Source organism: Grampus griseus (assembly GCF_964374135.1).
Source record: "Grampus griseus genome assembly, chromosome: 10".
NCBI lineage: Eukaryota > Metazoa > Chordata > Mammalia > Artiodactyla > Delphinidae > Grampus > Grampus griseus.
In genome coordinates, this window is record NC_139004.1 from 65,366,379 (window position 1) to 65,392,874 (window position 26,496).

At 41.1% G+C, this 26,496-nt stretch overlaps 1 protein-coding gene and 1 pseudogene across 2 annotated transcripts; both read left to right on the top strand.

The window, feature by feature from the left end:
- Positions 1-1,509: 1,509 nt before the first annotated feature.
- Positions 1,510-26,251, top strand: IHO1 (interactor of HORMAD1 1; the record flags this gene model as incomplete). Its single annotated transcript, XM_082663661.1, has 7 exons — positions 1,510-1,565; positions 4,302-4,476; positions 5,509-5,672; positions 17,961-18,009; positions 18,203-18,290; positions 24,664-24,767; positions 25,112-26,251. 7 exons carry the CDS (start codon positions 1,510-1,512, stop codon positions 26,249-26,251), a joined length of 1,776 nt encoding a protein of 591 aa, XP_082519787.1.
- Positions 21,689-22,478, top strand: LOC309828380 (ferritin light chain-like; annotated as a pseudogene). The gene has a single exon. The product of its transcript is annotated as a ferritin light chain-like (transcript).
- Positions 26,252-26,496: the final 245 nt, after the last annotated feature.

Sequence of the window (26,496 nt, forward strand, 5' to 3'; positions counted from 1 at the left end):
CATCTTTGATCCATTTGGAATATTTTGTAGTATATGGTGAAAGGACTAGATCCGATTTTTTTTTCATATAGCCATTCAGTTATCCCAACTCTACTTTTTAAAATGTTTATCTGTCCCCAATATATCTGAGATACTACCTTTATCATATGCATACTACATTTCCATTTTCAAATAGATCTATTGCTATATTATAATAGACTATTACATTTTCAAATAGATCTATTGCTGTTCTACTGGTTTGTCTAACTGATCATGTGCCAATATGATGTGTTGAGAGGTGAGGAGACATCCTTGCCTTGCCTTGTTCCTGATCTTAGTGGGAAAGCTTTTAGTTTCTCACCATTAAGTCTGATGTTAACACAACATTGTAAATTAACTATACTCCAATGAAAATGAAAAAAAAGTATGATGTTAGCTTTGGGTTTTGGGATAGATGTTTTCTATCAAGTTGAGGAAGTTCTCCTCTATTTTTTACTTTGTTGAGAGTTTTTATCATGTATGGATGTTGGATTTTATCAAATGCTTTTTTTGTATTTATTGATATGGTTATATGATTTTTCTTCTTTAGCCTGTTGATGTGATGGATTATATTAATTGATTTTTCAAATGTTGAACTAGCCTTGCATGACTTGGTTGTTGTGTATAATTCTTTCTATACATTGTTGGATTCAATTTGCTAATAATTTGTTGAGGACTGTGCATCTATGTTCATGAGACATACTGGTCTGTAGTTTTTTTTGTAATGTCTTTGTCTGGTTATATTATTAGGGTAATGCTCAGCTCATAGAATGAGCTAGAAAGTGTTCCCTCTGCTTCTATCTCTTGGATGAGATTATAGAGAATTAGTATAATTTCTTCCATAAATGTTTGGTAAAATTTACCTGTGAACCAAGCTGGACAATATTGCCAGTTTTTTTTTTTTAAATAAATTTACGTATTTATTTTTGGCTGTGTTGGGTCTTCGTTGCAGTGCATGGGCTTTTTATTATGGTGGCTTCTCTCGTTGTGGAGCATGGGCTGTAGGCGCGTGGGCTTCAGTAGTTGTGACACATGGGCTTAGTTGCTCCACAGCATGTGGGATCTTCCCGGACCAGGGATCAAACCCGTATCCCCTGCATTAGCAGGAGGATTCTCAACCACTGCGCCACCAGGGAAGCCCTATTGGTCTTTTTCTAAAAGCAGATTATTAGTAGGGTGGCAGAACAAGAAACAAGAGAGCAAAGGATGGAAGGCAAATTTACTGTTTCACAGGTGGCTGGGCTCTCTCTGGTATTAAGCAGGGGAATTTGTATGCAATTTAACTGCAAAAAAACCCCCAAACAAACAAACCACAAAACCTATTTCTGGCACATAGGTAATGGGTATTTTCACCAATTGGATGTGAATATAACTGCTGAGATGTCCTTGTCTACATATAATAGTCACCAGTAATCTTTGGAAAAAATTATAGTATATTAATCTTTTAAATTAATGTTCCTCTCTTCTTTTTAAAAGGAATAATTATAAGACATGAATTTTAATGTCTGGAATATCAAAGAGATGCTCAGTATTCCCTCAGGCTCTGGGTAAGTTTTCTGGTTACATACTCTGATACTTAAGAGGATCTTATAGTTGCACTGATTTCATAGAAACAGGCTCCCCTTCCTATTAGTTTATAGTAATAGGGTTACCTGATATAGCTTCTTCCCTTTCTCTTCCCTCTCTTGTCACCACTGCACCCTCCCATATTTGTCTTTTTCCTTTTGCCTATTTTCTGATTATAAAAGCAGTATCAATGGCTATGTGTGTTAATTGAGTAATGACTCTGTCCAGCACTGGACCTAGGGACTATGAGAGTTAGACATGGTCCAACATCTGGAAACTCTCACCTCATTTGGAGCAATTGCTGTTGAAACAGCAAGGATCAAACTCAAGACAATGTTCAGATAAGTGTTCAATTGTGTAGTACAATTTGTAGGCACCATGAAATCAAGAACCACTCCAACTGTTGACAGGGCTCATTGAGATACTGCCCCCTCTACTACTCCACTGAGGTACTTATATTGGTGTCCACTAGCCATGCAGTAGGCCTGCCATTGCTAACTTGGTGGGCGTACCCCAGAAGTAGTATATATTAAGGGATTTCCAATTGTTTTGGTATGCTTTTATCATTGGATAGTTTCTTTTCTTCCTAACACCTTCCTAAAGACAGCAAAAAACCTAAAACATTGTTGTTGTTGTTGTTTCTCTTAAAAAGAAGAAAAGAGCTTACAATTGATACAGAGTAGGGGGAAAAAAATCTATGCTTAATTCCAGATCGTAGCTTTAAGATGTGAATCCTACAGGACTTCTGTAGGCTTACAGAGCTGTTTCTTTTCCAGCCCAGCTAATTATTCTCTTTGACCTAAGAGGGGAGACACAGAGAGCTATTTAGCTATTTTGAGCAGTGATTATGCAAATCATATTATATGTGTGCAGCCTATTACCTTAGCTAATCTTAGAAAATGATTCTATGAGTCAAAATAATGTCTCTGTTCTGAGCAAGTAGGGTTTCTTTTTGTCTTGTATTAATAAATAATGATTCGTTTAGCTTAGAATATGTACTTATAGGCTATCTATTTTAAATCTAACATTTGGAAAAGGAATGATCTACATGTACGTGTTTTAATGAAAAGCATGTTTTCTTGGGTTACACAACAGCATTAAGTAACACAAATTGTTACCGAGGTGTCTTTCAAGTAAAACTTGAAGACTATATATTTTACTTGTCTGTCCACTTATGTGCTGTCTCTGTAGTAGGCTTAGTACACTGTGTTCAAGTGTGATTGTATCATTATCAATATCATTATCCCCTTCATATGTGAGATTTAGACTGGCATAAGTATCCATGGGAAGCAATTTGGAAGTCCACAGCTGGAAGTATTTAGAACAAGCAAGGATATGACACTAAAAGTGTGAAAGGGAATAACACAATGTTTAATGGATCTTTCTTTGTGCAAACCTGAGTTGATCATATTCTTCAGTCTGGATGAGGCCTATTTTAGTCTGCTTGGGCTGCCATAACAGAGTACAATAAACTGGATGGCTTAAATAACAGAAATTTATTTTCTCACAGTTCTAGAGATTGAAAGTCCTAGAACCCTATGCCAGCATGATTGGTTTTGGGTGAAGACTCCCTTCTTGGCTTGCAGACAGCTGCCTTTTTCTGTGTCCTCACATGGTGAGAGAGAAAGAATGAGGGCAAGCTCTTTGGTGTCTCTTCTTAAAAGGACACTAATCCTGGGCTTCCCTGGTGGCGCAGTGGTTGAGAGTCCGCCTGCCGATGCAGGGCACATGGGTTCGTGCCCTGATCCGGGAAGATCCCACATGCCGCGGAGCAGCTGGGCCCGTGAGCCATGGCCGCTGAGCCTGCGCGTCTGGAGCCTGTGCTCCGCAACGGGAGAGGCCACAACACTGAGAGGCCCGCGTACCGCAAAAAAAAAAAAAAAAAAAAAAGGACACTAATCCTATCGTGAGGGTCCCACTCTCCTCACCTCTTCGAACCCTAATTACCTTCTAAAGGCCCCATTTCCAAAAACTGTCAAAATAGAGCTTAGGGCTTCAACACATGAATTTTTGGAGGACACAAACATTCAGTCCATATCTAGGTCTATCTTGTGTTTGTTGTATTATAGCTCCTTCTCTCCCTCCAATCCTGCTCCTTTCCTTCCCTACAGACACACAATCTAGGAGAGTTAATATGTATCCTTCCAATTAACCTTCTACATACTCAGTTACATACTTGTTTGGTGTGTATGATGTATCCTTATAAATTACATTAATGTATGAGAGAGTTCATTAAATTTTTACTTTTTCTGCACTCAAAAATTATATTTTTGAGACTTATCCATATGGTTATATGTAAATCTAGCTTATTGCTTCTGACTACTGCATCAGTTATATGCATAAGCCATATTTTATTTTTAATCTATTCCCTTAGTGATGAACAAATTCAACCTTTTAAAAGATAATGTTCTCTTAATCCCTAAAGATTTTGTGAACTTTGATATCCAAAATGGTGTTATAGTACATAATGTTATAGTACAAGGAATAATGGTGTTAGTCCTTAATGTTTGAAATTCCATCTGATTGTTCCCAGGTTGTTGTAATTGAAATGTCTGGCATTCAAAATTTCCTTGTTTCTTTACATGTAGTACTGGCAGTGTGCAGGGGACTAGGAGGTCAAAAAAAGCTAGCATTCTGCCCAGAATATTCTAAAATAGTTTTGAATTATGGTTTCATTTGCCCACTTGATATACTTGTATTTTCTTGCTTAATTTCAGGGCCACTAAGTCATCTAACTGGAATAATAATCAGACTGATTACTCTGGTCTCAGTGATTCCCAGTTCCTTTTTGGATCCCAGTTCTGTCCAGAAAGTTCAGAGACCCCGTCAACACCCTTGGACTTTGGTGTCCACTTGAGACATCCAAAACAGTCACAACAGAATTCTCTGGTTGTAAGTCTGAATCCCAGAATCTCTGCACATGTTTCACAGTCATTATGGACATAAACTGTAAAGAAGACTTATTCTGCTGGGTTATATTTTAGAGTTGTACATCTCTAAGGATTACTGTCCTAAATAGATTTGTGCTTGATTGGTGACTCATTTGACTTGGTAGTGTGAAATGGAAAACATATTTATATTTGCATTTTCTTCCATTACTAAAACAATATATTAGAATAGTGCAAGTACTTTGACTACTCCTAGGGAGTGCCAAATATTGCATGACATTTAACTCCTTGAAGAAGGAGATGAGGATATTGAGGCCTAAGCTGATGAATAAGGGCCAGAATGAGGAACAGAATCTCTTGATTTTTTGAGACCAGCCTATCTTATTTTGTGAGTCAGAAATATTTTTATATATTTACTTATTTTGATGTAGAACCAGATCTAACTTTATACACAGACGTAACTGCATCATATAGGGACTTAATGAATAAGATTAGGTCAATACTTTAAGTTATTAAGGTATGATCTGAGATAAATATTTTAGTACAAAACTTGGTACTCAGTGATATGAAGGAGTAAATGTACTGCCTGAATGTTCCAGAGTAAGTTTTGCCTCAGAATGCAGGAAATGGCTCACCATATGCCTGCATCACAGTCAAATTTATCAACAAGTTTAGTTCATCAGCAACTGAGCAACAGCAATTTGAATTAAACTTATTAATATAAAAACTTTAACACATCATCTCAAGACAGCATAATTTTCTGTTGCTGCCTTTAAATTTATGCAATTGATTTTAAGCCATTTTAGCTGACATTTTAAATACCTCTGGTCTGGTAAGGCAGAAATTATATTAGTAAAAAGAGTTGCTTTGTTTTAATATAATGTTCTGGTACATATGAAATAAAAAGGAAATACTACATGCTATATTGTATTTTATGGTTTGCACTTAAGTGTGACTCTGCTTTGTATAGAAAATAGTGCATGCTATAAATATTTTTATGTGTGAAATGCTATGATTTTTTTTTTCCATTGAACAGAGTGAACCTAGTATTTTCATAAAGTACCAAACAAAACCCCAGCTATTTGGAAGAGATACAAAAGATGGAGGCTTATTTCCTCTTCCTTTGTCAGTTGGAAAATCAAAAGGCCTCTTGGAACAGTTTGAGGAGAAAAAGAAAACTGCAAAAGACAAATGTGACAGGTACACAAACCTTTCAAGTGGATGAAACAGCTCCTCTCTTCTGAGCGAAGCAGAAAATGGAATGTCAGTAGTCGAAAAATTCAGTTTCAGCATGATAGCATTCTTGCCTTTACAGCTCATCTAATAATTACTCTTTATTTGTTTTCTTGTCACTGTGACTTATGGCTGCCACAGTTTTGAGCTCTCTAAATATTAAGCTAAAGAACTTCTCAGAGAAATGCAATATTCAAGTAATGTTATATTTATTCTGCCTAAAATTCTGCCCTTTAATTTTTTTTTTCAGATCATCAGAATTAGGAAATTAGTTAATATTTGTTTTAGGGTCAAGAATATAGCACATGAATTCTTAAGTCATAGTTCAGGCTGATTTTCTCACTTTGAAATGGTATTTTTAAAGATATACCCTAGGGCTTCCCTGGTGATGCAATGGTTGAGAGTCCGCCTGCCGATGCAGGGGACATGGGTTCTTGCCCAGGTCCAGGAAGATCCCACATGCCGCGGAGCGGCTGGGCCTGTGAGCCATGGCCGCTGAGCCTGCCTGTCCAGAGCCTGTGCTGTGCAACGGGAGAGGCCACAACAGTGAGAGGCCCGCATACCGCAAAAAAAAAAAAAAAGATATACCCTAAATTTTATACATATTCTTATTCACTACATATATATGTGTGTGTATATATATAAGCAAATATTAGGGCTACTATATTAATTTGTAAATGAATAAGTGGCAGTCACTGAGGAAATTAACTTGTTCATTTCTTGGTAGTAAGTTATTAACAGGACATCTTTAGGTATCATAGAAATCATAACACCCAAGCAGAAATATACTTTATTATTTCTGTAACAGTAAAGATGTATCACTTAGCATCACCACTAGTACTTTCATGTCGAAAAAGCTAGAATTTCTTTAAAAATTCTAGATTAGGAATTCTTTAAAATTAGGAATTCTTTAAAAGACTAGGTATCTTTTCCACTGTATACTTACATTCCTTTAGAGAGAAAAGCAAAATGCTCTATACGAAGTGTTTGATTCTGCTGATAAATAAACATTTCCCAGATGCTGACAGACTTCTTTCCCCTAGGAATCTAGGCTCTAGGACTCATAACAATGGTAGAGTACTGCAGATGATCAGGCTCCTCTCATCTTACTGCTTCAGATAAATTAGTCTTAATTTTTTTGTTCTCTGGGCTTTTGTATTACATTTTATTTGATCAAGATTTCTGTAGCTAAGGCACTTCCCTGGTGGTCCAGTGGCTAAGACACCATGCTCCCAATGCAGGGGGCCCGTGTTTGATCCATGGTAGGGGAACTAGATCCCACATGCCGCAACTAAAAAAAAAAAGATCCAGCATACCGCAACTAAGACCCAGTGCAGCCAAACAAATAAATAAAGAAATAAGATTTCTGTAGCTAAAAAAAACTTTTTTTGAAACATTAAGTCCTTCTTGATATTTCCTTCCTCCCTCCCTCCCTCCCTTCCTTTCTTTATTTCATTTTTCATTTCCTTTTTTTTTTTGTAGTAAAATGAGTTTCTTTTTTTTTTGGCCATGGGGCTTGTGGGATCTTACTTCCCAGACCAGGGATTGAACCCAGGCCCTCGGCAGTGAGAGCATGGAGTCCTAACCACTGGACCGCCAGGGAATTCCCAGAAATGAGTTTCTGTTAATGATTATTTACAAGATGGCTGGCAAAAAATAAATAGTATTTATATAGAGAGAACAGATGATAAGGACACTGAAGAATCTCTTCTCTATTTAAAAAATTTCAAGCTTACAATATTGATTTAAATGCTAAGCAGAAAATCATAATTTTAATAAATTCTGGCAAAAACAACCCCCAAGATTTTAGATTCCTTGTTTTCTGTCAATAAGTGCTTATCAGAAATGTGGTGCAGAATGAGAAATTTTTAAATGAGAAAGAGAAAGCATACCACTGTAAATTTGGAAGCAGGAAAATGATAAGGCATGGTACCGAGTTCAAACATAAAGAGATGCTACAAATCAATAAGACATGGATTTACATATTGTGTTTTGAAAGTACATGTTTTCCCAAATGTATAGAAAGGGCATATGAGGTTAAGATATCTCAAAAGAAGCCTTAATCATTCAGATTGCATTTGTTATGACTCAAATAAAAACCCACCTCAAACTAGCCTGGACAAAAAGGAGGATATATTAGCTCTCTTAACCAATCTGGGAAGGACAGGGAATGAAATGAAATCAGAATCTGTCTCTTTTCTGTGCTTCTCTCTCCGTCTATACTTCATTCTCTCCTACTAGAGATCAGCTTCCTATTAACACAGAAAAAGAGACTCTCACCACTTAGTTACAATTTGAAAATCCTAGTGAAAGCTTCTGATGGGCTTGTTTATTAGGTTGTGGGGGGGTAAGGGGAGGGGGCTGTGACTGGAAGTCCTCACCAGAATCACTTTGTGGATGCAGAAAGAAGCAATTCCCCATTAGAGCTGGATGCTGGGCACACCAGACAATGGATATCCATTACCCAGATTCTTATTTTTTAATCAGTCATATTTGAGAAAACAGATCAGTCTCATAACCAATGAATAACCTAAGGACCACAAATAGATTATAAAATGAACCATGGGGACTTCCCTGGTGGTGCAGTGGTTAAGAATCCGCCTGCCAATGCAGGGGACACGGGTTTGAGCCCTGGTCCGGGAAGATCCCACATGCCACAGAGCAACTAAGCCCATGTGCTTCAACTACTGAGCCTGTGCTCTAGAGCCCGTGAGTCACAACTACTGAGCCTGTGTGCCACAACTACTGAAGCCCACATGCCTAGAGTCCATGCTCCGCAACAAGAGAAGCCACTGCAATGAGAAACCCATGCACCACAAGGAAGAGTAGCCCCCACTCACTGTAACTAGAGAAAGCCTGCACACAGCAACAAACACCCAACACAGCCAAAAATAAATAAATAAAATAATTTTTTTTAAAAAGAAAACATATGGATGGCAAATAAATACATGAAAAGTTTCTCAACACCATTAGCCATTTTGGAAATAAAACTTGAAATCATAATGAGATATTACTGCTTATCTGTTAGCATGGCTAAAATTAAAACAAACAAAAACTGAAAATACCAATTGCCGAGCAAGGATATAGACCAAATGGAAATCTTGTTGGTGGAATTGCAAAATGATACAGCCCCTTTGGAAAAGTTTGACAGTTTCTTATAAAATTAAACATAATTCACTATATGGCTCTGCAGTTCTACTCCTAGGTATTTATCCTAGATAAATGAAAATTTATGTTTACACAGAAGCCTATGCAATAACGTTTATAGTAGCCTTGCTCATAATCACCAAAAACTGGGCACAACTCAAATGTCCTTCTATGTATGAATGGATAAACAAACAATGGTATGTCCATACGATGGAACACTACTCAGCAATGAAAAGGAATAAACTATTGCTATACAACAACATGGCTGAATCTCAAAAGCACTATGCTAAGCGAAAGAAATCACAAAGGTTGCATACTCTATGATTCCATTTAAATGACATTCTGAGAAAAGCAAAACTATAGGGATGGGTATCAGATCAGTGATTACCAAGGGTTATGGGTGTGGGCTGGACTTTACCACAAAGAGACAGCATAAAAGATTTTTTTGGATACTGTCTTATATCCTGGTTGTAATGGTGGTTACATGAATCCTAATTTTGTGTTAAAACTCATAGAACTGTGTATACACACACACACATACAAATTTCTATGTTAATTTAAATTTTTTAAAGTGTTAAAAATTATTAAAAGATATTGGGTGGTTCATTTTATTAGTTAGGATTATGTTCAGCTGCATTGACGTATATACACTCATTCTCATTATAATAATAGAAAATTTTAAAAGATGTTTATTTTTCTTTAATGCAAAAATCATCCTGAAGTGTGTGGTCCAGGGCTAGAATAATGGCTTCATGGACCTCAAGGATCTGGCTCCTTCCAGCAGTGTGGTCTGCCATCCCTAAAGTATGACCCCCCCACCCCTGCCATCCTCACACTGCTTGGAGGCTGCTGCAATTCCAGCTGTTACATCAGAGTTCCAGACAGCTGATGGATGAGTGAAGGAAGAAGGGTATCTTCCTGTCCCTTTAGGATTCTTTTTTTTTTCTTGGCCACACCATGTAGCTTGCAGGATTTCAGTTCCCCGACCAGGTATTGAACCCAGGCCCATGGCAGTGAAAGCACAGAGTCCTAACCACTGGACTGACAGGGAATTCCCTAGGATTCTTCTTGGAAGTTGCATGCAACACTTTTGCTTATATCTCACAGTGGCTAAAATTTACTCACATGGCCACACCTAGATGCAAGGGAGTCTGGGAATGTCATCTATCTGGGTGGCAGTGCATGGAGGGTGAGGATCAAGAATCTAATTTCCAAGGAAGAAAATGAGGCCAATTTAAGTTTCTGCCACAGTTGTACAATTGCCAACAACTACCTGCCATGGACAACTTCCCAAACAAAGTCTCAAAATTAGTCCAGGGCAGATTCTGCTGCCCACTACCCCCTGCCCAGAATGCACTAGACCCTTCCCTGGATTGTAGTCAGTGTAGTCCTGGTCACTTTTCTTTTCTTTTTTTTTTTTTTGATGTGGTCCCTTTTTAAGATCTTTATTGAATTTGTTACAAAATTGCTCCGTTTTATGTTTTTTGGGGGGGTTTTTGGTGATTGTTTTATTGTTTTTTGGCTGCGAGGCATGTGGGATCTTAGCTCCCCGACCAGGGATCGAACCTGCACCCCCTGCACTGGAAGGCGAAGTGTTAACCACTGGACCACCAGGGAAGTCCCGAGTCCTGGACAATTTTATCAGTCCCATGGCGCTCCATCTTTCTACTACTATTGCCATAGCGACCAGAAAAGAGAGCTCACAGTCTTTTTCTCCTGACTCCCAGTCTGGCAAGGCATGTGTAAGGAGAGAGCTCAGGGTTCAGGAAAAGCTCAGAAAGCAAGCCTCTGGCACCCTCAGCCTCAAGAGGAGGAAAGAGAGACTCTACTCCTCCCTAAGATCCCTAACCTGAGGAACTCCTCAAACAGGAAAGAGGGTCAGATGCAGAACAAACTAAAATAAAGAATCTAGACTTTTCACTCTAAATATAAATTTGTAGATTCTGTAGTAGAGGTTTCATCCAATGCTTTGCGAGCCCTGAGGACAGGCTTCCAGCTCTGACTGGGGGCGTCAGGAAAGACTCCATCCAAGGGAGCACATCTAAACTGAGTGGGAGTTTTGGGCAGAGAACTTGGGTCTGTCAGATTTTCAAGTCTGCCTCTGAATCAACTTACTCTGTGAACCACCACTAACTCTGCTCTATTTTTGAGTATTTTCTTTCTTTCTTTTTAAATTTATTTATTTAATTTATTATTTTTGGCTGCGTTGGGTCTTTGTTGCTGCGCGTGGGCTTTCTCTAGTTGCGGCGAGCAGGGGCTACTCTTCGTTCCAGTGCACAGGCTTCTCATTGCAGTGGCTTCTCTTGTTGTGCAGCATGGGCTCTAGGCACACAGGCTTCAGTAGTTGTGGCTCGCAGGCTCTAGAGTGCAGGCTCAGTAGTTGTGGTGCACGAGCTTAGTTGCTCTGCTGCATGTGGGATCTTCCTGGACCAGAGCTCGAACCCATGTCCCCTGCATTGGCATGCGGATTCTTAAACATTGCGCCACCAGGGAAGCCCTATTTTTGTGTATTTTCAAAAATAAAAATGGGATAGTTTCCTATGGACTATTCTGCAATCTGTTTTTTAAATTTAATAATATTAAATGACTATATTTCTGTTTCATCTACAAAATCATTTCTGTGGTTGCATTGTACTCTATTATATGGACCATTTAGGGGGTTATGTTTTTTTTCTGTTTCTTTTATTTTGTGGTACGCGGGCCTCTCACTGTTGTGGCCTCTCCCATTGCGGAGCACAGGCTCCAGACGCGCAGGCTCCGGACGCGCAGGCCCAGCGGCCATGGCTCACGGGCCTAGCCGCTCTGCGGCATGTGGGATCTTCCCGGACCGGGGCATGAACCCGTGTCCCCTGCATCGGCAGGCGGACTCTCAACCACTGCGCCACCAGGGAAGCCCAGAGGTTATGTTTTAAATGTTTAATACAGCATGAGACATGCAAAGAATACACAATGAGATAATGATAATCTTTTCAACAAATGATGCTGGGAAAACTGGGTCCTTATGCAAAAGAATGGAAAAGGACCCTTATCTTATACCATACACAAAAGTCAACTCAAAATGGATTAAAGACTTAAACGTGAGACTTGAAACCGTAGAACACCTAGAAGAAAACATAGGGAAAAAGCTTCTTGACGTTGGTCCTGGCAATGATGTCTTGGATATGACACCAAAAGCACACGCAACAAAAGGAAAAATAGACAAGTGGGATTACATCATACTACAGGCGTCCCTCAGTATCCAAAGGAGATTGGTTCCAGGAGACCCTACATATACCAAAATCCACTGATGCTCAAGTCCCATAGCCCTCTATATCTTCAGGTTTTGAATCCACAAACTCAACCAACTGCAGATGGAAATTTCTGTCCATGGTTGGATGAATCTGCACATGCAAAACCCTCGAACACAAAGGGCCAACTATGTTTATTGAAAAAAATCTGCATATAAGTGGACCCATGAATATCAAACCTATGTTGTTTAAGGGTCAACTGTAAAAAAGTTTCTGCACAGCAAATGAAACAAAGAAAATGAAAAGGCAAACTTTCCTGGTGGCACAGTGATTAAGAATCTGCCTGCCAATGCAGGGGACACGGGTTTGATCCCTGGTCTGGGAAGATCCCACATGCTGTGGAGCAGCTAAGCCCGTGTGCCACAACTACTGAGCCTGTGCTCTAGAGCGTGCAAGCCACAACTACTGAGCCCACGTGCCACAACTACTGAAGCCCACACACCTGGAGCCCATGCTCTGCAACAAGAGAAGCCACCACAATGAGAAGCCCATGCACCTCAATGAACAGTAGCCCTGGCTCACCGCAACTAGAGAAAGCCCACATGCAGCAATGAAGACCCAATGCAGCCAAAAGAAAAAAAGAAAACAAAAAGGCAACCCATGGGATAGAAAACATTTGCAAACCATATATCTGATAAAGGTTAATATAAAACATATAAGGAACACCTACAACCCAATAGCAAAAACAAACAAAAACAAAAAAACAAAATATCTGGATTAAAAGACAAGCAAAGGAATTGAATAGACAGTTCTCCAAAGAAGACATACTAATGGCCATCAGGTATATGAAAAGTGCTCAACTTTGCTAATTATCACGGAAATGCTTATCAAAACCACAATTAGATATCATCTCACACCTGTCAGAATGGCTATCATTAAAAAAATAACAATGCTGGCAAGTATATGGAGAAAAGGGAACTCTTGTACACTGTTGGTGGGAGTAGAAACTGGTGCAGCCACTTTATTTTTTCTAATTTAAAAGAAAAATTTTTTTTTTGGCCATGCTGCGTGGCTTACAGGACCTCAGTTCCCCGACCAGGGATCAAACATGCATCCTTGGCAGTGAAAGCGCGGAGTCCTAACCACTGGACTGCCAGGGAATTCCTTGGTGCCGCCACTTTAGAAAACAGCATGGAGGTTCCACAAAAAATTATAAATAGAACTACCATATGATCCAGCAATTCCACTTCTAAGTATATACTCAAAGGAATTGAAATCAGGATCTTTAAGAGATATCTGCACTCTCATGTTCATCACAGCATTATTTACAATAGCCAAGACATGGAAATAACCTAAATATCTATCAGTGGATGAATGGAAAAGAAAATGTGGTATGTACATACAATGAAATATTCTTCAGCCTTAAAAAAGAAGGAAATCCTTCCAGTTGTGACAACATGAATGAACCTGGAGGACATTATGCTAAATGAAATAAGCCAGACATAGAAGGACAAATACTAACTATATGCTACCACTTATATGAGTGTAAAATAATCAAACTCATAGGAGCAGAGAGTAGAATGGTGGTTGTTGTTGGGGGAGTTGTGGGGGAAACAGGCAGAATTAGTCAAAGGGTACAAAGTTTCAGTTTATACAAGATGAATAAATCCTAGAGACCTGTACAGCATAGTGCCTATACTTGACAATGCTCTGTTGTATACTTTAAAATTTGGTAAGAGGGTAGATCTTTTTTAAGTGTTCTTATCCCTACTACTAATAAATAAAAGAGGGTGAAAGGAAACTTTTGGAGGTGATGGATATATTTATGGCATAGATTGTGGAGACGGTTTCACAGTTGTATACTTATCTCCAAACTTGTATACATTAAATATGTACAGCTTCTTGTGTGTTAATCATACCTCAATAAAGTAATTAAAAAAAAACCCAACTTGAGTACTGACCACTCAGAACAGATGATGACTACAAGCAATTGGCACAGCTATGTCCTTGTACAAGATTGGAAGTTCTTTTTGTTCAAAATTTGTAAAGCATTGCTGCATTGTCTTATAGCTCTCTGTGTGCTTTTAAGAGGTCTGCTGCCATTCTGATTCCTGATCCTGTGTATGTCACTTGCTTTTTTATTTCTGGAAATTTTTAGGATCTTCTCATTATCCTTAGTTTGGAAATTTTACAGCAATGTGGTTTGATGTGCCTTGTCATAGCCCTGGGCATTGGGGAATTACTTTTGACCTATAACTTGTGTCTTTTGGTTTGGGGAATTTTTCTTTTATTATATCTTTGAAAACCTCCTTTTCACTCTTCTTTTTCCTGGATCTGCAATTTTGGGCATGCATTGAATCTCCTGCACTGATCCTCTAATTTTTTTTTTTTTTTACTACCTACTTATTTTTCATCTCTTTGTCTTTTGCTCTATTTTCCATCATATTTCCATACTGTATCTTCTAGTTATTCTATTTGTTTAATTTCTGCTATTTTTAATTTATAAGTTCCCTTTCTTAGTCTCTGCTTTTATACTTTAATAGCATTCTGTTCTCATCCTTAATTTTTTCATTTTAATATTTTTATTGTTTTCAGGTAATGTCTTAATCTTATTCATAAAACCATAAGGTTTGTAGATTTCCAAACGGTTCTATCAAATTCTTCTTTTAAAGTCAGTCTTTTGGACAATCCTGCAGCCTGTGGAATGAAAGCCACATTCACAGAAAGACAGACAAAATGAAAAGGCAGAGGACTATGTACCAGATGAAGAAACAAGATAAAACTCCAGAAAAACAACTAAATGAAGTGGAGATAGGCAACCTTCCAGAAAAAGAATTCAGAATAATGATAGTGAAGATGATCCAGGACCTCAGGAAAAGAATGAAGGCAAGGATCGAGAAGATGCAAGAAACATTTAACAAAGACCTAGAAGAATTAAAAAACAAACACCTAGAAGAATTAAAGAACAAACAAACAGAGATGAACAATACAATAACTGAAATGAAAAATACACTAGAAGGAATCAATAGCAGAATAACTGAGGCAGAAGAATGGATAAGTGACCTGGAAGACAGAATGGGTGGAATTCACTGCCATGAAACAGAATAAAGCAAAAAGAATGAAAAGAAAGAAGACAGCCTAAAAGACCTCTGGGACAACATTAAGTGCACCAACATTCGCATTATAGGGGTCCCAGGAGGAGAAGAGAGAAAGGACCCGCTTCCCTGGTAGCGCAGTGGTTAAGAATCCACCTGCCAATGCAGGGGACACGGGTTCCAGCCCTGGTCCAGGAAGATCCCACATGCCGCGGAGCAACTAAGCCCGTGTGCCACAATTACTGAGCCTGTGCTCTAGAGCCTGCAAGCCACAACTACTGAGCCCACGTGCCACAGCTACTGAAGCCCATGCACCTAGATCCTGTGCTCCACAACAAGAGAAGTCACTGCAATGAGAAGCCCGTGTACCACAATGAAGAGTAGCCCCCGTCTGCCACAACTAGAGAAAGCCCGTGCACAGCAATGAAGACCCAACACAGCCCTAAATAAATAAATAAATAATTTTTAAAAAAGAAACAAGAAAAATCTCAAATAAACAATCTAACCTTACACCTAAAGGAACTAGAGAAAGAAGAACAAACAAAACCCTAAGTTAGTAGAAGGAAAGAAATCATAAAGATCAGAGCAGAAATAAATGAAATAGAAACAAAGAAAACAATAACAAAGACTCAATAAAACTAAAAGCTGGTTCTTTGAGAAGATAAACAAAATTGATAAATGTTTAGCCAGACTCATCAAAAAAAAGAGGGAGAGGGCTTCCCTGGTGGCGCAGTGGTTGAGAGTCCGCCTGCCGATGCAGGGGACACGGGTTCGTGCCCCGGTCCGGGAAGATCCCACATGCCACGGAGCGGCTGGGCCCGTGAGCCATGGCCGCTGAGCCTGCACGTCCAGAGCGTGTGCTCCACAGCAGGAGAGGCCACAGCAGTGAGAGGCCTGCATACCGCAAAAAAAAAAAAAAAAAGGAAGGAGAGGACTCAAATCAATAAAATCAGAAATAAAAAAGGAGAAGTTATGATGGACACTACAGAAATACAAAGCATCATAAGAGACTACTACGAGCAACTCTACGCCAATAAAATGGACAACCTGGAAGAAATGGACAAATTCTTAGACAGGTATAACCTTCCAAGACTGAACCAGGAAGAAATAGAAAATATGAACAGACCAATCACAAGTAATGAAATTGAAACTGTGATTAACAATCTTCCAACAAACAAAAGTTCAGGACCAGATGGCTTCACAGGTGAATTTTATCAAACATTTAGAAAAGAGCTAACACCAATCCTCCTCAAACTCTTCCAAAAAATTGCAGAGGAAGGAACACTCCCAAACTCATTCTACAAGGCCAACATCACCCTGATACCAAAACCAGACAAAGATATTACAAAAAAAGAAAATTATAGACAAATATCACTGATGAATATAGATGCAAAAATCCTCAACAAAATACTAGCAAACAGAATCCAACAACACATTAAAAGGATCATACACCATGATCAAGTGGGATTTATCCCAGGGATGCAAGGATTCTTCAGTATATGCAAATCAATCAATGTAATATACCATATTAACAAACTGAAGAATAAAAACCATATGATCATCTCAATACATGCAGAAAAAACTTTTGACAAAATTCAACACCCATTTATGACAAGAACTCTCCAGAAAGTGGGCACAGAGGGAACCTACCTCAACATAATAAAGGCCATATACGACAAACCCACAGCAAACATCATTCTGAATGGTGAAAAACTGAAAGCATTTCCTCTAAGATCAGGAACAAGACAAGGATGTCCACTCTCGCCACTATTATTCAACATAGTTTTGGAAGTCCTAGCCACGGCACAGAGAAGAAAAAGAAATAACAAGAATACAAATTGGAAAAGAAGTAAAACTGTCACTCTGCATGTGACATGATATTATACATAGATTAAAAAAATTAAAAAAAATAGTCTTTTGGAGCATCCATAAGACTTTGGTATGAAGAGTTGTCCTATTGGGGTTCAAAAATTGATACTTGCGGGCTTCCCTGGTGGTGCAGTGGTTGAGGGTCCACCTGCCGATGCAGGGGACGCGGGTTCGTGCCCCGGTCCGGGAGGACCCCACGTGCCGCGGAGCGGCTGGGCCTGTGGGCTGTGGCTGCTGGGCCTGCGCGTCCGGAGCCTGTGCTCCGCAGCGGGAGAGGCCGCGGCAGTGAGGGGCCCGCGTACCACCAAAAAAAAAAAAAAAAAAAAAAAAAAAAAAAAAAAGATTTGCATTTGTATAGATTAAAAAAACAAAAATCTGTAAAAGTTTTTAATGACGACCCTTGTCTGATTTTTTTCAAAAGAGGGATATTTATTTGAGGAATAATTGTGAAAATTTCTTTTTCATTAGAAATTAATATTGTTCCCAGAACTGTCTCTATATTATCTCATTCTTACTGTCAAAATAATAGTCATTAGATTAAGATGTATCCAGGAATTTGGGGCTATCAGAAAGAAATCACTATCCTCTGAAGCCATGTTTGCCATAAAAATGAAAGCTGGTCTGTTCTACTGTAGTAACCATTTGAATTGCTAAAATGCAACCTCATTTAAGATCCATGTAGAGTAAATTTAAAAAAACAAAAAAATGTTTTGCTTTGGAAATTATCAGGAAAAGTCAATGTTCTCCTTTTTTCCATCTGGGCACTAAGGTTTCTCAGAGTTGAGTCTTCAACTCTGATCAAGCACCGTTTTGATGCTGCACTAGGTAGAGTCCAGCCATGTTTATGGAATCAATTCTGTTGCATACTGTTTCAATATTTCGCAAAGATTTACTTTCTTTTTTCTCTCCTATTTTAGTGAGACTCTATACAATTTCATTTCCCATATCAAAGAAAGCATTAACAGGGTAAGTATGCCACATTTCAAGGCATTAGAACATCTTGCATTTTAAGAAGTTTAATAATTATATTGTATTGACTTCTGTTTGTGTAGAATAGCAATATTTTAACTACCCTTTTTTATCATTAAATGACAGTTCACCAAGTTAATAAAATAAGGCAACAGTCTGTGAATTATTTCCTAATTTTGGGTTTCTTAAGTTACAGACATCTGTGGAAAAATTTGAGGAACATCTCAATTCCAGAAGCCAATCTATTTTGGATTCTTTGGAAACTGTGGCCAAGACATGTGAGTGTCGAGTTTGAGGTTATCAGTAGGGGGCACTGGTGAGCAGTGAATGTGAACTTTCTGACCCTAGCCAGATTTCTGCCAGTGGTGAGGTTCCATACAGTGTTTCAGATGAGAGAATGGGTACATAAGATTAGCCCTGAAGAGATGTGGAGCTGAACTAGGTAGTGGGCTTCACCTCTATATGGGAATGCCGTGGTCCCTCTATGCCTTTTCTGGAGCACCAATCCTCCACCCAGTAACCCTGCTGCCTCAGGACAGATAGTTCTACCAGGTTTCTCATCTCACTGCTTGAAGTGAATCAAGGGCATCCCTGGTTCTCAAATGAATTGCTGGCTGTGCTGTCTATAAAGGCTCCCTTGCTCCCTTAGGACTTAGAAATAAAGACAGTGCTCCTTTAGGAGTTAGAAATACTCTAGTCACCTACTGTTCTTCTTGCTTCCTTCATTTCAATGAGAGCTGTTTTGTAGTGAATCACAGCATCTTTCTCAATTTCAGTTACAGTCTGTGGTTTGTAAAGTCCTCTGCTCTGCCAATTAGTGATTTACATTTAGGTGAAACCATGGTTCAGGCCCTTATTTGACCATTACACACGTCTCCTTAGGTGAACACTTCCCTGGAACCAACAGCTTCTCAGCTAAACAGCAAGGTGATGACTGCATGTGCACTTGTTTGCATTTGTCTGTGTGTTTATTTTTTATTTTAAACAAATTGAAGTCAACTTATTCAAATGCCATGGGATGGATTGCTCATGATTTACAAAAATTAATGCCTTTGTGTAACTTAGAAATTAATCCCCATCTGTCTACAAAGAAGCACTGTACTGTCTGCTGGCTTCCAACCTGAATATCCCACACACAGGGCAACTGTGCATCTGCTTGGAAACCAGTTCTGGAAATAACTCATTTTAAGTGTGCAAGGAAAGCACTCTCTTTACTTGTTATGTTTAAAACTGGGTGAAGTACAAAAAGGAGAATTGCAGCAAATGTGTGGCATTTAAGGCCCAGAATAGGGAATGGAAGTGCTCAAGGCCCCAACACAGAATGAAGGCAGAGAGAGGAGCAGAACTGAGTCTGGCTTATAGTAGGCATGGGGATCCTGATCCTTCACCCCTGACGGTTTCTTAACTTTCAGAGCTTAAGACTCAAGAGAGCCACATTGATAAGGCAAACAGTAACAAACACTGTGGCACTACATTAATTAAAAGCCAGGTTGTTCTTAAAAATAGGCACAAGGAGCCTGTCCAGAATCATTCCCTTTCTTGGTAGGTAGTGATCAGGAGCAGGAAGTTAGTCATTGAGAGAGGAACCAGGCAAATCCCCTGTCATATAGCTAGGCCCAGTCCAGCTAGCCTAGAGCACTGAACTTGCCAGTCAGTGCATTCTGCAGGCTTTCAGGATGCACTCACTGTGCTTGTAAGGGAAGAGGGAAGATACTATGTGAAAGCACTGTCTTGGGTTATTATGTAATTCATACCTTCACAGAATGAGGTCATGAAATCTTTCCCCAGTCACATTCTGCCTATACAACGAGAAGGATCACTCAAGGCCATCTAATCTAACTCCTCTTCTTCTTCAGCTGAGGACACCAAGGACCAGAGTAATAGAATAAATTACCAAGGGCATCCACATCTCACTTTGTCTTGGGTTTAGGTGGGGTAATTAGTAGAAAGCAGTACTTTCACCTAATACATATAAGTTCTATTGAAAAATATGGTCATTAGGAGAATAAAAAGGAGGGGCCACTATCAAAATCAGAGAATGACTCTTTTGGAAAATAGATAACTCCATACGTCAAAATTAATTCCATATGAATCAATATATTGTGTGGTGATTAAATCATTAAAAGAACTGTAAAAAGCATGAGCAACATTTTTATAATTTTAGAGTGAGAAATGCCTTTCTGAGCAAGGCACATATAATTGTTGAGCAGAGTAAGGTCCATCTATATGAACCATGTTGGAATGGAAATATTTATTAATTGTTAAATGAAAACAGCAAGGTACTGCTTATGTGCACATAGTTTGCTCCAGGACACATCTTGTGGAGGAGTGAGATCAGTCAGTGAAAATTGGGAAGGGTATCCTGAGAAAAAGGGGGACTGAGCAAACTCCTCTTGTACATGGAGGCTTCCAGACCCTTTCTCAGGCGGCTTTCATTAGCACAGCAGGGAGAGCAAAACTAGTGTTAAAGGAGAATCACTGGCCATTAGTGGAAAAGCATCAGAATATGACCTCATCTCAATGGAGCCCTTATCAAATCACTAAAATAGAAATAAACAAAATCATCTTCAAGGACAGAGACAAGGTGGCGGCGAGTAGGAGGACCTTGAGCTCACCTCCTCTCACGAGCACACCAGAATCACAACTAACTGCTGAACAACCATCGATAAAAAAAGACTGGAATCTACCAAAAAAAGATATTCTATATCCAAAGACATAAAGAAGAAACCACGAGACGGTAGGAGTGGCGCACTCACAATATAATCAAATCCCATACCACCCGGGTGGGCGACCCACAAACTGGAGAGTAATTATATCACAGAAGTTCTCTCACAGGAGTGAGAGCTCCGAGCCCCGTGCCAGGCTCCCCAGCCTAGGGGTCTGGCATGGGGAGGAAGAGCCCTCAGAGCATTTGGCTTTGAAGGGCAGCAGGGCTTGATTGCAGGCGCCACAGGACTGGGGAAAACAGAGACTCCACGCTTGGAGGGTGTGCACAAGGTCCTGCACGCACCGGGGTCCCAGGGCAAAAGCAGTGACTTCACAGAAGTCGGGGCCAGACCTACCTGCTGGTATTGGAGGGTCTCCTGGGGATGGCTATGGCTCTCTCTGGGGTCATAAAAGCTGGTGGTGGACATAGCAGGGACGTGAACTCTGTCTGGAGGCAGACATTTTGCGGCCATGGCACCGAGACCTGGCCCCACCCAACAGCCTGTAAGCTCCAGTGCTGGGACGCCTCAAGCCAAACAAAATCATCTTTTTTCTAAAAAATATTAATTAATTAATTTATTTTGGCTGCACCGGGTCTTAGTTGTGGCACGCAGGCTCTTAGTTGCGGCATGCATGCAGGAACTAGTTCCGTGACCAGGGATCGAACCTGGGCCCCCTGCATTGGGAGTGCGGAGTCCTACCCACTGGACCACCAGGGAAGTCCCTAAACAAAATCATCTTCACAAGAAAATAGAGATATTGGCAGTGCGCTCAGCGGTCCCTCAGATCTGTCTCTTACTTCAACAGTGTTTGGATGGAACAGATGCAGGGATGCCCCTTGCTCCAAACTCTGACCAACCCCCATCCTTTTTTCCAGTCACAACCTTCGCAATCAGCCACTCAGCTATCCTCGGCCACCGGGACCAGCCAACACCATTTTTTGAGCTTAACTCCTTATTACCCATCAACCATGAGCTCCCGGATTCGTCAGAATTATTCCACCAAGGTAGAGGCTATCGTCAACTGCCTGGTCAACATGCATCTGCAGGCCTCTTACACCTACCTCTCTCTGGTAGTGATGATGTAGCTCTGGAGGGCATGGGCCACTTTTTCTGTGAATTGGCTGAGGAGAATCGTGAGGGCGCCGAGTGTCTCTTGAAAAGGCAAAACCAGCACAGCGGCCGAAGCTATCTCAAGATGAGTGGGGTAAAACCCAGGACGCTATGGAAGCCGCCGTGCTCAGGGAGAAGAACCTGAACCAGGTCCTTGTGGACCTGCACGCCCTAGGTTCTGCCCGCACAGGCCCCCACCTCTCTGACTTCCGGGAGAGCTGCTTCCTGGAGGAGCAGGTGAAGGTCATCAAGAAGATGGCGACCACCTGACTAATCTCCCCAGGCTGGCTGGTCCCCAGGCTGGGCTGGGCCAGTACCTCTTCCAAAGGCTCACCCTCAAGCATGACTAAGAGCCTCCAGAGCCCAGCGGCCTCTGAGGAGCCCCTCTGGTGTCAGGGCTTCTACCTGAAGCCCCTCTCTGCAGCCACTAGGCAGCTTTTTAACCACCCTGGACCCCTCTCCCAAGCCTTGGACCAAATGGAAACAATAAAGCTTTTTGCAGAAAAAAAAAAGAAAGAAAGAAAGAAAGGGAGGAAGGGAGGGAGAAAGAAACTAGAGATATTGTCCAGCATATGGAAGTGGATTTTAAACGGCATTTTCACTAAAAAGCTAAAAATTTGTTTATAGACAAAGCAGAAATGAAATGAGTCTCCTTCTAGAGAACACACACACACACACACACACACACACACACACACACACGCTTGCACGTGCACACACACACAGGATCTATAACCTAAACGTGGATATGCACATGTATTGATACAAAATTCCAGAAACTGCTCTTAACGTTAAATCCAGGAAGCAAGACCAAGGTCTTCATGGGAGAGATTCGATCATTTTTCATTGTATGCCTGTTTATACTGTTATAGTTTTGTTTTGTTTTTGGCTGCGCCATGCAGCATGCAGGATCTTAGATTCCCCACCAGGAATCGAATCTGTGCCCCCTGCATTGAGAGCACAGAGTCTTAACCACTGCGCACCAGGGAAGCCCCTTTTATAGTTTTTAAAAGAAAAAAATTCAGTAGACTTTGGAAGTAATACCTCAATACAAAAGCTCTTTAAAGGAGAAGACCCTGAACATATGTTTCCCAAGGACAAAGAAAGAATATGTGGGACCACAGACTGATGCTTACTGAGTACTGAATCTAGAATTGAACACTTTGCTTGCCTTCCTCATTTTCTGTTCCTAAGAAACATTGATATTTAGGAACTCAACTAGGGTAGGACAATTACATTTGCTTTCTACTACAAATATCAACATGGATGTCTGGAAAAATATTTCACTAATTGAGTTTAGGGGCAGGAATCCAGTACTTGAAATATAAGTAAACACCCTTTTTCTAATTGCTTGACACATTGAATTTAACTTGCGTTGAGTAATAGAAAATTTGCTTTCTAAAAAAATTCTTACATTTTTTATTGTGGTAAAATACACATAAAATTTACCACTTTTTACTTTTTTTTCCCCAAGACCACACTGGCTTGTCTATTCCTAGTCATCACAGGCTCTTTCTTGCCTCAGAATTTTTGCACTTGCTGTTTCCTCTAGCTGAATAACCTCTCCCTAATCTTTGCAGGGCTAGCTGCTCCTTATCTTTCTGGTTTCACCTTACATGACTCTTATCTCTGATGACCTTATCTAAAGTAGGTGCCCCCACCCTCTTATTTTTATTATATTTCCTATTAGAGCACTTATCACAATTTTCATTTATTAATGTGCATGTTTGTTTACTTGTTATTTTTTTCTTCTTCAAGACTGCAAAGTTCATGTAAGTAGTTTTGTTCAAGATTGTTTCCATGCACCTAGCACAGTGTCTGATAATAAACCTTCAGATAAAACTGTAAATCTCCAATTAATATGTTCAAACACATTGGGGAGTCTTTCTGTTTCACTTTTTCATTAGAGGTGTCCTGCCTGGAGCTCAGCCTCCAGCTCCAGATTGGGCAGGCTATGCTTTATGTCCTCTTCTTAGGACTTCACCATCATTCTGAGGATCCTTTTTTTTTTTTCTCCCATTCCTGAGGGATGGAAGCAGGAGTACTGTAAACCAAGGGAACAGCGTGTTCAAAAGCCAATGGTGAAGCGCTTCCCTGGTGGTGCAGTGGTTGAGAGTCCGCCAGCCGATGCAGGGGACACGGGTTCTTGCCCTGGTCCGGGAAGATCCCACATGCCGCGGAGCGGCTAGGCCCGTGGGCCATGGCTGCTGAGCCTGCGCGTCCAGAGCCTGTGCTCCGCAACGGGAAAGGCCACAGCGGTGAGAGGCCCGTGTACCGCAAAAAAAAAAAAAAAAAAAAAAGCCAATGGTGGAAGAGAGATTGCTTAGGCAGAACTCAGAGATGCAGAGGATAGTGAGTCAAAGGGAAGTGAGCCTGGGTCTTGTTAGCCAATTTATTGAAAGATTTGGACTTCATCCAGTGGCCTGTGGGGTACCATTGAAAGTTCCAGTGACCGTTTTAGAGGAGGCATGATCATATCTACATTCTAGAAAGATCACTCTGATGACAGGGCCAAGAAGGCTGGCCAAAGAGGACGTTGGTGCCATCATCTGGGCAGCAGGTTTCAGAGTCCCCAGCAGGTGCTAAGGTTGAGTCTGCTTTGGCCAGGATGTTCTCAGGGAGGGAGGGAAGAAGAGACAGTGGAGGAACCACCCTGTTCTTACTTTCCCTCCTCACCAGGGCTGATCTGGATGGCTAGAGTTCTGGGTGTTGGCAGAGCAGGCTCTGGTAGCCCGTGCCGGGTTCCAGCTTCTCCCTCTCCACGACTGTGGCCTGGGCAGGGTGGGGCATAGCATAGTCTTCATGTGGTGAATTGTCATTGTTTTGTATTTAGTGCAAGAGACCATGAAGGCCCAGAGTGATCTGGTGTTGGAAACAGTGCGGGACAAATGCAACATGGAACAGGCCATCCTTGAGCTGCAAAAGAGATTTGAAGGTGTAAGTGTAGACCCTGACCCCTTTCCTCAAGTGTGTTTATGGTTTTGTTACTAAGACCTAGAGAGACACCTTTAAAATTGCAAATTTCAGCCAAGAACAGAGGCCACCACAGGCCCCTTGGTAACAGGCCAGGGTAGAGGCCAGCTTCCTTTCCCAAGGTTCTCTGGCATGATGTGGACCCTAGGGACCCTGCTCCAGAGTGTAGCCATGTATCCCCTGTATAGTACCCAGCAAGGGACAAGGTTTTGATCTGCTGGCCCATCCTTTGTTTTGTTCACATGTTATATTGTGCATTCTGAGTTGCACTGTCCGTAACTCCCTTCTTTCTCATTGCCTTTCTTTAGAGACAAGCAGAGTTTATAGAAATGAAGTCCAACCTGAAGCACTTTGAAGTTTTAGTTGCTCAGCAGAGTAAGGACTTCCAGCAGCTGTATGAGCAGCTAGGCCAGCTGAATATGCCCAGTGTCCTAGCAGAGCTAAATCAATTGATCTCTGTCTCTCGGATACCCAGACATGTGAAGGACAGTGCTTCTCAGACTTCACCACCTCTGGCCCAGAGCCTCAGTTTCACCAGGCAGGAGAAATATGCCTCTGAGGAACCAGTTATGTGGCAGGCCCAGGCTCTCCCTGCTGCATGCAATCTTAGTGTGCGCTCCTTGAGGCCTGGGGAGTCTGGCGTCTGGGGTGAGGGAGCAAAGAGTAGTGCTCTCCAAGAAGAGGCTGTGCCGCTGGCAGTTGGAACTGGCAAAAGAAACAGGCAAATCAAGGACAAGGCAGTGCAGACTAACTGCAAGAATTGTACTAAAACAGGCTCTGAGAATGATGGCTCTGGCATCCTGGGCCACAAGATGCCTGAAGACAGGGACCTGGTTTCCCAAGGAGCTTCGCGGCTTATATCCCTGGATTTAAACAACTTTGCAACCAGCATTAAGAACACCTGCCAAAAATGTCAAGCCAAAGGCATGTTTTCATGTAACCCTTGTGAACAAAGGTTGGTGACTGAACAGAAAGGCAGAACTGTAGAAAGAGGGGGGAAAGGCAAGAAGCAGCCTCCCAGGAAAGCCCCCAGAAGCAGGCTCCTAGCCAGGAAGCAAGAACAAACCCCAAGCAAAACCTGTGCTTCCAATTCTAAATATCCTCACCCTCCAGTTTCCATCCCACAAAGGCCCCCCCAGGGGTGGCAGGAACCCGTTGCTCAGCCCCTGCATCTTCAGGGCCCCAGGAGCCCCACAAAACCAGTCTGCTCTGCTCTGAGAGGAACAGTCATGCCCAGTAAGACAGCAAGGGCAGTGCAAGGGAATCTCTTGCAGTACAGGGGGCATGCTTCCCAAGACAACAGCCTGCTTTCTCACAGTTCCCAGGGGGACCAACAGATGAGCTGGTTCAGTGACCTCAGCATCAGAAAAGAGCCCCCTCAGTGCAAGGAGCCAAGGAAGAATATGCTCTATGACCTGGGTTTTGATAGCAGTGATGATGGCTTCTGACCAGCCCATAGTGAATTCAGCTGATGGTTTATTGGTCTCAGCTGGAAAGACAAATCACAGAACTTTGGGCTGGCTAACAGCAGAAAGTTCCCAAAGGCCTGCCTGGATCCCTCAGGGTCAGAGGCTATGCTTTGGAGGGAGTGGTGGTCAGTGCAGGGCTGGGGAGCAGATCCAGCATTCTGGGTACCAGGTGCTGCCCATGACAAAGCATAGGGATAAATACACCCTTATTTAGGAGAATGAAA